This window comes from Saccostrea cucullata, unplaced genomic scaffold, assembly GCF_032062105.1.
Source record: "Saccostrea cucullata isolate Sc308-1 unplaced genomic scaffold, CSIRO_AGI_Scuc_v1 ctg25, whole genome shotgun sequence".
Lineage (NCBI taxonomy): Eukaryota > Metazoa > Mollusca > Bivalvia > Ostreida > Ostreidae > Saccostrea > Saccostrea cuccullata.
Genome location: NW_026937967.1, coordinates 377,921 through 389,987, shown reverse-complemented (window position 1 = coordinate 389,987; position 12,067 = coordinate 377,921). Strand labels below are relative to the sequence as shown.

Genomic DNA, 12,067 nt, shown 5'->3' with positions numbered 1-12,067 from the left:
CATTCCAAAATTTTTGAATATTTAAAAAATAAAATAAATGCAAAACGTGATGTGCCATACAATTGTACTTCAAAATTTTTCAATATTTATTTGAAAAAAGTTTTCCTCATACATACGGTAGACATTGTTTCTTTGACGCATTTAAGAGTGAAATGGATGATCCGTTTCCATGTCTCTTGCTTCATATTTAGTTCAATTAAGGCGTTCATTTTTATGATATTCAACGCGTCCATGCTCTCACCGAAAAGATCGTTTTAAAAAAAATTGTATTAACTATTCCCATAATTTTTGATTTTTTGAATAATAAATGAAATAAATTATTTCAATTTGTGTAAAACGTTTTTGGAGACAAAAGAAAAAATTTGAACGCATTAGATTTTATCTATTAATGCATCTATATTTCCGTATACATTCATGTACGAGAGTTGTCCCAAAATTCCGTTGACAAGCGTTGTTTTTTTGGAACCCTATGCCATACATTATTGAAACTCCGTATATAGAAAACAATATCTGATAAATTTGTGTTTAACTACACAAATCATTCCATTTAAAAGACACATTTCATTGTCTGGTGTAGGAAGGCAATGTTGCAATTAAAATTTGGTATATTATGTTTAAAATCATACGGAAAAGTAATTACTATCCTGTATTTTTTGAATGGAAATGAAAATTCTTAAGACCATTTTATTCACTGTATTTCCTCAAATTTTGGTGTTTATGCTTTGATAAATATGAATTTTATAACGTTTTATATACATGGAGTTGAAATCCGAGTTTTTGAAAAATGGCGGCCTAGTTGGCACAGGCTGGATGATCGTGTTTTGATCATTTTTATGTATATATAAATGTTTGGTAGACTAGGAAACATTTTCTCGTCCTTAGTATTTAAAATGACTAAAACGGTTTCTCGTTTAAAAGATCGTTTTTTAAAAAAAATTGTATTTACTATTCCCATAATTTTTGAAAGAAAATTTTTTGAATAAATAATTTGTAAAAAATTTGAATTGACATTTGTATTTTTTGATAATGTCCGGCTGTTAGATATCACTTTAATTTTTATTTCTCGAAAAGTTTTCAAGTAAACATGATAAAACTACTTTATATGTTTAATGAAATTTTATAATTATTTTCAATTTTTGTAAAAATATATAATTTTTGTCTATATACATATCTATGAAAAATTATTGTAAGCGTTAAAGGGAAATCTTGTATTAATATAATTATATACTAGATTTTATCTGCAATAAATGCAATGTAATATATTTCCAGTTTGTCTCTATATAATACATTCATGTATATAATTTTGTTATTTTCTGAATAAAATTTTTCTATGCACTTACTCTATATATACATCGATTACGCCACAGAGACGATCACCGATTAAGGGAATAAATATATAAACTTAATTTATACAATTGACACAAGAAGGAGAAAATAGACAAATATTATTTGAAAACAGTTATTTCTTCTTAGATGTGTACACAATTTCAAATATCATTGTAAACATTCAAAAACGGAAAATCAATTCCAAGTCTGTAAACAAATCAGGCTTACTAAAAAAACAGAAAATAAAGATGAGTATCTTTGGGACTTTGGAATATATATAACTAAGCATGCAACTAATTTTAGCATGAAGTATATACTTCAAAATCAATTTTTGCGGTGTTAATACAATATGTGCAATAACACCTACATCAATGTTATTCACATTAACGTCGTTAAGTAGTGGTTGGTGGGACCTAATGACATCCACTTATTTATAATGATTAATATTTTGTGTCAATGATCCCAGGATTATTAATTTTAGATTCTTCTAGAACATTTTGTGATGCAGAAATGCGTACAAGGATGATCCAATATGATACTTCACTTTGGTATTTGTTTACTAGGACGACTGACAAATGTAATTTCTTTCATAACGTGCATGGGTAACCAGCGGTTAGAGATAATTAGGTAATCTGGAACAACACCGTATTACAGGACAAATGAGACTTTTTCATGTCAATGATCATAAAACAAAATTTCGCTATTCGAATCTACAGCTGTTTTCTACACATTTTTTTTTTTCGCATAGCAATTTTTTTTAAAAATGTGCATTCAAAGTCAAGTTGCTGCACGTGCTTGTACAAAAAATAGACACGTGCGTACATTGTGCGAAAGCGCTGATTGTAACCAGATGTTGAATTACAAGAGTATCAATATTCTCGATTGAATTCTTGAAAAAAAAACTCAGTCTTCATTTTTATAGGGTAAATTATGGTATATTCAGATGATGATTTTTTATATCCATATATTTGATCTCATTTTATATTAATTTAATAAACTGAATTTTCAGAGTCAAAGATATGTGATTATTGTATAATGTTAATGAGCTGATTTTTCTCTTCCCTCCGATTTTTCTATCTGTCAGAAAAAATATTAACTGTCTATTTGTTAATTATTGGCTCTTAATTTGAATGTTCGATACGGAATAATCGACTCTGATAGATTACAGGTTAACATACATGCATCTACACGGTATATGTTCTGGGTAATTAAGATAATTGTATCATCGTTAGGAATGTACGGTGTAGGTTTCATTGATCAGTGTATAATATTGTACGTTGGCTTACAAGTGTGTCTGGTAAATCGTATTGTCTTGACGTATAGCAGGAATCACTATTCAGGAATGACTGCAAACCCGGTATTACACACGCTGTAAATTCTGGCACATGATCACTCTACATTAACTGTGCTTTACGTCACCTAAGAGCCGAATTTGGATAATAAGTCATCGCAAATCCAGTGACGTACAGCGCAAATACACATACAGATGAAGATAACACATGTTAAAGCTAGGAAGATACGAAAAAATAGAATACTGCGAAATGATCTAAAACCTACACGAGTGTGAAATCCGCCATCTTGGGAAGTATAAATTACATAGAAATCTCTCCGTGGAAGTTAATAGAAATCGTTTAAATAGTTTCTTCATTATTGTATCGTCGCCGCTAAAAATGACAAATATTGAGGATAAAAAGGAAACGTTAGAGTCAAAAGAAGAAGTGATTTGTCCAGTCTGCTCCAATTTTGAACCACAAGCATGGCGGAAGAACATGTGTAGAAACTGTTTTCATTCTCTAGATGAACACGGGGCCAATACTGAAGAAAATTTGGACAACAAAACGATGAAGGACAAGAAGCTGGAGAATGACAAGGTTAATGATATGCAGAAAAAGAAATCCGAGACCGACACGTCGAAAAAGAAAGGTGAGCCTCCGAAAACATTAGCCAAATCCAAAAATCCTAATTTATCTGTTGACATTTCCAAGAAAGATACTAATGGTAATCTTAATAAAAGTCCAAGCAGTCCCTTAAAGAAAACTGGATCTCCCTTTATTAAGTCGCCCGAGGTGAAGGATTTCAAATCTAAGTCCCCTCTATCACCTACGAAGTTGACAGAAGATTTAACATCGAAAGAAAAGGTTTCATCTCCAACATCTCAGAAAAATATTTCCCTAAACAAGTTTGAGACCAAGAGAACTGAAAGTTCTAAGGCTAATGAGAAACAGGTAACCTCAGCGCCGAGCGCATTATCGAAATGGAAGCAAAATGAAAATAGATCAGTATCGAAAGATAAAGGGCCATCTGGAGAAGAAAACAAACAAATTGGTAAACAACAACTATCAAAGGTTGATGATAATAAGAATAAAATAGATGAAAAAGCCAGTAAATTTCAAAGCAAAACTATCAGTGCAAAAGATAAGAAAGAACAGGATCTAAAGACACCAAGCGCGTCATTGTTAACGAACAAAGACAACACGCCTAAATCAAAGACAGATGAGTCGAGCAAGGTTCGACAATTCGCCAAAACATTCGGATCGGACTTGGAAGAAAGCCGATTCAATAGCTTGGAGCGCCAGAAGAAGGAGAAATCAGCTACTACATTGCCTGTTAATGATCAATGCAAATCGGGTATAAAAAATCAGTCAACTCCCGAAGCAGTGCAGAAGGGAACGATCTCGACAGAAGGTAAAGAGAGTAAGCCGTCTGCTCTTTACGAGAAGATCAATAAGTTCACTCATTCTGGACTAAAGCAGGTTGATAAAAATGATAAACCCTTCGGATCTTTGGATAGGAGGCGATACTCCGAGGAGAAATCACGTGACAGTGAAACTTCTGCGGAAGCCGGACAGAGGGTTGACGCTGAACTCGAAACAGTGAAAAAGCAGTTAAGTGTAATGGAAATAAAATGTAAGGCTTTAGAACAAGAGAATAATCAACTGAGGACTGGACTGAAGGAAAAAGAAACTGTTGAAAGTAGTCTAAAATCACAAAAATCCGAGGTCGAAAATGCTATTAAAGGTTTGCGCGATACTTTGAAGGTCATGGAGGAAAAATGTAACAAGTTTGAAGGAGACAACACCACTTTAATGGAGAAATTGAAAGCGCAACAAATACAGCAGAAAGAAGCAATGAAAAATGCTACAAAAGCTGAAATGGAAGATATGGAGGTCCAATTATCGGCAAGTGAAAATGACGTGGAAAATCTTAAGACCGAAAACGAAGAACTTAAAAATGAAATACAGGATCTTAAGGTAGAAATGGATGAGATGTATGACAGTTTCCGAGACCAAGAGGCCGAGGAGTTCCGAGACCTTCAGCGAGAACTTGAAATGACGGCCAAAAATTGTCGTGTTTTACAGTTTAAACTACGTAAAGCTGAAAGACGAAGTGAACAGATTGAAATAGACCGCCAGTCATATGAGGAAAAACTTCATTTGTTGCAAAATCAATTTGAAGATGCAGATGCACGTGCACACATTAGGAGCATAGAAGATGAGTTACGAATGGCCAAAGAAGTTTCTGTTCGACTTCATGACGAGCTTGACATTTTAGACGACAAAAGATCAAAAGTAGAAGATGACAACAACCACCTAACCCGACTTCTGGAACAGTCGGACAAGAAACAATTCCGTTTAGAAATGGAGGTTGACAAACTTCGTGACCAGGTATATGATGCATGTTTAACTATAATTTCACACTTAAAATAGCAAAGCATTATCTTTCAAGTTACACATTATAATTGCTCATTAATTTGCTGTATTTGCGGTATACAGGGTTATTCTGAATAGCTTAATAACGATAGAGTTCATAAAGAATAGGTGAATAAAATTATATTCCTGTTTTATTATTACAACCTTGCCAAAACACAGCAAGTCATTGACGTTTTGATGCTCAAACCAAATACCTTTTTGACTACATGCCCAGTAAAAGTGCGTGTTTATTAAGAAAAGTAACGCCTAATGCCAGACTAACGCAAACATACTGCAGATCTCATCCCCCCATCTCGAAAAATAATAAACCTTAAAGTATTAGTTGATCTTATAACAGAGAACCATGCATACAAAATCCACTGTACAGTAAACATTATAAACCATATCTGATCATTCAATGTCTTTTGGGATCAAAGATTTATATAAATTCTTCCCTGCTAGATAGGAAAAAAAAGCCATTTTAACTCATTCGGTCATAAAGATCAATACCCATTATGAAAACCAGTATCCTATTACTTGTATAGAAGAGTAAATAAACTTTTAGCCTGTAACACAATATAGATGTATATTGCACGAAGGAGGGGGGTTCACCCCCTCAAGATACAACTGGGACTAATCTTCATCAATCTTTTGATTCTCTGGCGAGGACAAGCATGAATATACAGATCATTGCAAACGTTAACAGAGCTCACATAATCTAGATATAAAATTGTAAACATTCTGAATCAATTCTCATTTATATAAGTGGTACAATCGATCTTATGTTAATTTACTAGCATTTGACTTATAAATGGATGTGCACAAATGTATACAGATTTTTCGGCATATCCTTAGGTATTTATTCCTCGTAGACAATTGCTTTTAATGCCATGAAAAGTCAAAATTAACTTTTTAATCACACTTGAATATCGTGAATGATTTTGCGATGCTCTTCTAACAAAACGTTAGTTTGAAAGAGCTTTTAACGCGTCTAAAAATACTGGAATGAAGCGCAGTGCATGCACATTGATAATCAAGATGTTCTTAAGAATATAAAAATCATAATGTAACATTCAATTTATATTCTTATTAGATGGCAGATTTGCGAAGACAACTTGCAGAAAAGTCCCAGGCTGGAACCCCATCAACGGAGGAGGCGAGTGATCGCAAGGTAATTATCATAACTGTGTTAATTAGACACACAGTAGAACAGATGTTTCACTGCTTGATCGACTCATGTAGATAATGCACATATAGTTCACTCCAATCAAATCACAATCGTTGCCCAAGATTAACGTACAAGCAACAATGATTTGGGGGTCTATCCATTTAAAGTGGGGGAACCCATTTAAAGTTTTCACGTTTTTTAAATTTCAAAAACTTGAAAGCAGACTTCATATCAGTTCAAATGGTTAAAGAACTGAACGGAATTGATAACTGTAATGTAAAATTTGTAGATCAAAAAATATGTCTACAAGTACCCCCCTCTCCAATAAATTCTAAAATAGCCTAATAATTAAAGGGAGGCGGGGATCTTTACTCTTTAATGATTTAATCTGCTTTAAAAACATACATAAGTCATGTGATTTACATGTTTTATCCGGTTTTGTGTAGAACATTCAAATATATGTATGAAATACATTTTTAGTAAAAAAAAAGGCATTCCTTTCATTCAAACTGTTAACATGGCTAAGGACATATTTTTATTTACTAGTATACTTTTTTGAAGACTTGGGTTTGTATTTACCCTACTTTTTTTTATTCCTCCTTAATTAAAGAGCAAGGGTCTCAAAGCACTACAACTTTTAGTAAGGGGGGGGGGGGGGGTTAGGTGGCGATGTCAAATTTTTTTTAAACATTTAATCGAGGATATAATAATAGAATTATTATCTGTATATATACGTGTTTATCAATTTTCAGTCAATTTATACAGTTTACATTGACGAGTGAGAACTTAAGAATGGAGTAGAATGGGGAGTTCAGGATAAGGATAGAGGAATTCCGCAAATCATTCCATTGTCTTGCATCCAGTCAGTGCACGCCAGGAAGGTAGAGCCAAGAGAGGATCCGAAAGTGCTAATCGTTCCGAACAACGATCTTGAAAGAACATTTTTTCTAAGACATTGTTAAACACATGTAAATCAGTGCTTTTTTTTCTTTTTTCACATCGAAATGTTTCCATAAATTTTTATGAGTTTTCTTTCAAAAGAAATTTTTCCACACTGATTTTTTCTTTAAAGCATGGCACCATTTTATCAGTTTTACGTGTGATTTTCAGCAGCTTTCGCGATATTTTGCAAAATTGGAAAAACAAGCTTTTACTTAATGCCTATTTATTAAAGCTGTTGTTTAATAAACTTGGTTTCTTCCATTTGCTTTCGTTATTGTCTTTATTAGATAACCTTGAAAGTAAGTCAAATGTGGATGCTCGGAACGATTTGCATGTTTCGGGTTCAAAGGGCCTCTTCCTGAGACACAATGTAGTAGGATGATAGTAGAAGCATGCTTCTCACATAACGCTGTTTTGAATTGCATGTGATCGTGCTGGGCAACTTCGTACATTTAGCATCAGTATAATTTATGTAGATACAAGCAAAGCTTGCGTGTGTTTGTTATTTGTGTAATCATTACAGTTACTGTTGTTTTGAAAAATTCCACTTGGTTAATTAATAAAGATGTTGCGTTTGTTTTAATAGCGATTTTTTGATCCATAGAGCTAGCCTCTGTAAGGAAAAGATCACTGCAGGTTAATACTTTCTTCGGAGATCTCATACCCAGGATTAGAATTTTTCAAAACTAGGTCACAAACGGGATAAACCCTACGTTCCAGGTCAAATGTCAAATATATGTTTATGTCAATATGGAAGCTGTAACACCGTATATTCAGAAGTTATGGCCAACGTTCAAAATTTGTATTTTTTAAAGGGGGTCAAACCCGAAGTTCAGGCGGACAAATGTATTGGTACCAAAAGAGAGGCCTTTTCACAAAGTATAAACATTGACATATGAAAACCCTATAGCTCCAACCTACAAGAATGGGGGTGTTGCTAAAACGCGGAACGGAAAACGGAACGGAAAGCGGAACGGAACGGAAAACGGAATATATAAGTTTAGATTAAATCACTTAAAATACACAAAATTTGTCATAAACAATATATTTTAAGCACATTCAATCCCGTATTATCAAAAATAAGTTGATATATTCATGTTCACCTTTCTTTATTGACAAACAGGTTGATAAAAAAAAAAATCAGCAGTCTCGAGTATCATTTCTAAGGTCGATATAATGACCATGTCAGCAAATACAACTTATCATTGAGTCAAATGCTGACTGACGTTTTTCATATTAATCTTAGTTCATTTTTTATACATCGCTGATTTGACGGATTTCCCCGTTATTTCCCGATTATGACAAGGAGCACGCGGCGGGTGTGACCGATCGGCAGGGGATGCTCACTCCTCCATGGCATCTGATCCCACCTCTTATGTTCTGGAGGTCCGTGTTTGCTCTGCTCCTATTTTTGTATTGTTTTATGGACTCTTGATTATTTCCATATCATTCATGAAAATTGCAAAGGTAACAGTGACATAGAATTGTATTTGAAAGATAAGTTTATGTAGGGGGGGGGGGGGTTAAACTTATCTGAAGAGATATTACAAGCGAAAACAAAAACACAAATACATAATTCAGGAGGGGGAATCAGTTCCCACTCCAATGCATGGCTTTTTGTACATTTACTTACTACTTTAATTAAGAAATTGTGGAGGTTTCAATAAACATTTCTTTAGTAAAAAAAAAAAAATCCTCTTTGTGCCTAGAAGGGGGGGGGGGATGCAAATATTTGATATATAGACAAACCATTTTAAAGAGAAAGAATGTGTTTTTAAAAATTCCTAAGATTACGATTAGAGCAGACCTTTCCGGTAAGCTCGGATAAACACCTCTAACACGTAAAGTTCATTTGTTGTTGAACTTTTCTGTTTAAAAAATGTAGCATCTTCACATTTAATGAAGATATATAGTTTGTATGTGCACATGCATGTGTAAGGGGGGATGGCAGGGTGGATATGAATGCTGAAACATTTGAGTTTATTTTTCCTTTTTTTTTTTTGGAAAGTTTGAAAAATTACAAAAGGTCCGCCCTTCCCCTTTTGACATTAGCTCCAAACCTTTTACATGAAATTGAAATGTTCATTGCATTTCATAGTAAATTTGTGTTAAAAAAGAAGTGAAAGATCCTGGACTAAGAACATACCCCACCCCCTTCTTCGAACAAAAATTGTCTGTCTTTTTCGCCTGTCAAACTCTTTTCAAGCATAGACCTAAAAAACTTTAGGTCTGTGTTTCAAGTAAGTTTACCCCCCTCCCCACTTTCAAATTTGATTATATTCTAGTCACTGCTATGTCAGCGATTTTCGTGAATAAAAGACTGAACATGACTTAACAACCTGTTTTTAATAATAGGGGATTTAATATGAATAAAATATATCGTTTATGATAAAAATTGTGTATTTTAAGTGATTGAATATTAAATAATATATTCCGTTTTCCGTTCCGTTCCGCTTTCCGTTCCGTTTTCCGTTCCGCGTTTTAGCAACACCCCAAGAATGGGCAAGATGAAAGTTATTGCTGACAAACAGACAGACAGGCAGACAGGATAAACACTATATACCCCCGAATCTTCGATTATGGGGTTATAAAACAATTTTTATTTTACGATATAGGTCATATACACTTGACCTTTGAGATAGCAGGGAAAATTGTTCACAACTTAGTAAACGCTCACTTTCTTTACAGAGATAGACAAACAGACTAATCGTAGAATCGTCCTGTTTACAACTATTCGAACAATTAATAGATATAACAAGATGTGTTTTTGAAACACTTTGCCCGCGATGGTAACACAATTTCTGGAGTGGGTCTTAGACTGAAGTGGTATACACTCACTTACCCTTGACAGCGCAATAGGTATGGGCTATGTTAAAGTTGACAACAGACAGACAGGCAAACAGACAGGACAAAAACAATATACCTCTGGGAACTTTCGATCCGGGGGCATAAAAATTGTCGGACACATGCTATATGTAATTAAATCGAGAGGGGGGTGGGGTACGTGGTGGTAAGAAAATAAATGTACAGTAGTTTCATGTACATCCTGATGGCAGACAATTGTTTACGTTTGCAAACAAGCTCATGTATATACAACCTCCAGTTTCTGTATTGTTCCGATATCGCCCACTGTTTACTCACATAATTTGCAAACAAAAAGATCCAAAACATATGTGCTGTTGTATCTGATAAACTACACACACGAAGGTTAATTCTTCATTACCATAGCGGTGTACTAAATATAGGAGTTACACGTGGTTGTCCTGGAAACCAAGAGTAATGCCAAGATGTAAACAATTTCTGCTGTTTTAATCAACAAGAATCGCGACTTGTAGACTTGGTGAAATGTTTGGTCAGTGCTTATAGACAGATAGGTCTGGAATGCAGATGAACTTCAGAGATTGGATTAGCAAAGCCTTATTGTTCAGGCTCCATTCATATTTTTTATGTAAGCTGCGACACCCCCCCCCCCCCGTGTATTCTCTGTACAATTTGATTGTTATCTATGTGTATTTGATATTCTAGTATTTACCTTAATATTTCATCTTTGAAACTGTTATAAACATCAGAATCTGAATAATATACCGTAAAACTGGACCGGAAGAAGGTTTTACACAAGGATCATGTAATGATGCTGTAATATTACACAGTTTCTCCAAGTAAAAAGAAATTTCAATATTTGTATTCATAATTTGATTTTCTCACACATATTCTGATCTTAAGCAACCCCTCTTTATTTATTCTTCAACTTTTATGTCATTGCATTCAACCCTGCGTGATTTTGAAGAACTTAGTAATGAAGACCACATGCTGTTTCGTATATACGTAGGAGGGTACTTGTAAGAAAAACATATTTTATTAGAAGTGAAATAAAATCTCATGAATGAAAAAAAAGAATAAGCCTACCAGAGGGTTATTCAGCGAGATAGGTTGCGATCAAAAGTAAACAATCAAGTACAAGCATGCGGAGTACTTTTTTTTTTGCGTTTTACTTTATTTACGCCATGTTAAAAACACTTGTCTATCAACTAGTCAATAAAATTGAGATACTTGTGTTAACCTCAAATGGTACACACATCCTCATTCAGAACCTTTTACCAGTGTCATTTCACTGATTATACTTTGTTCTTTTAGTTTTATCTAAACAATAAAAAATATATACGTAAAGAGCACTCAAATGGCAAACCGTTTTGTCGCGAATTTCATGAAATTAGGGAAATGGGAAGAAATGTCCATGTTCATTTTATTTGTGGACTATTTTCATAGGTTTTACAATATTAATGCTCATAGATGTATATTCTACATTCTTACGTATCGTAAAAGGAAACAAAGGATATCGGTTATGCTTTTTTAAAAACATTTAACACAAACATAGGAAAGAATTCTACTTATTTTATTTTGAATTTTTAAGTATTACTTGTACTTTAAAAAAATCACTTGGCCATGGTATTTTGAAATACCTGTAGAAATTGTAAATAATTACACTAGCATTCTTATCTCATAAAAAGTTGGTTTTATTTTATCAGAATTACATAAATTACATTATCTATAATAAACTATTTCATTCAACCTTTGATAAGGATATTAACGCAGCTCCCAATTTAATGCAATGTGAGCATAATAAAAACATGCGATTGTTTCATCATATTTCACAAGGATATTCTTACAAAATATTATACCAAAAGCAAATAAGTGATAATCCACATATTTCAGTTATGATATTCTGTGTAGATATGCACACATTCTGATAAATAGTAATAGATTTATCTAAAATAACATAAAATACCGGTATTTCTGATTAAGCACTGCGGCCACGAATCAGTAAACCCTAAGGCTGGAATATCCTATCGAAAACCAGGCATCATTGTTTTCAATGTAAATCTACTTTTATTTTAATTTTGAAACATGCTCTTCTTGAATATTTCTAGTGGGATTCTACCCA

General features: G+C 33.6%; 1 protein-coding gene across 1 annotated transcript in view; it reads left to right on the top strand.

The window, feature by feature from the left end:
- The first annotated feature begins 2,697 nt into the window (after positions 1 to 2,697).
- LOC134249169 (uncharacterized) overlaps positions 2,698 to 12,067 on the top strand; it is a 40,029-nt gene continuing 30,659 nt past the window's right edge. The window contains exons 1-2 of the mRNA XM_062731545.1: positions 2,698 to 4,991; positions 6,109 to 6,186. Coding sequence (XP_062587529.1) covers positions 2,997 to 4,991; positions 6,109 to 6,186 — 2,073 coding nt within the window. The 5' untranslated portion in view covers positions 2,698 to 2,996. The remainder of the gene's footprint in view (positions 4,992 to 6,108; positions 6,187 to 12,067) is intronic.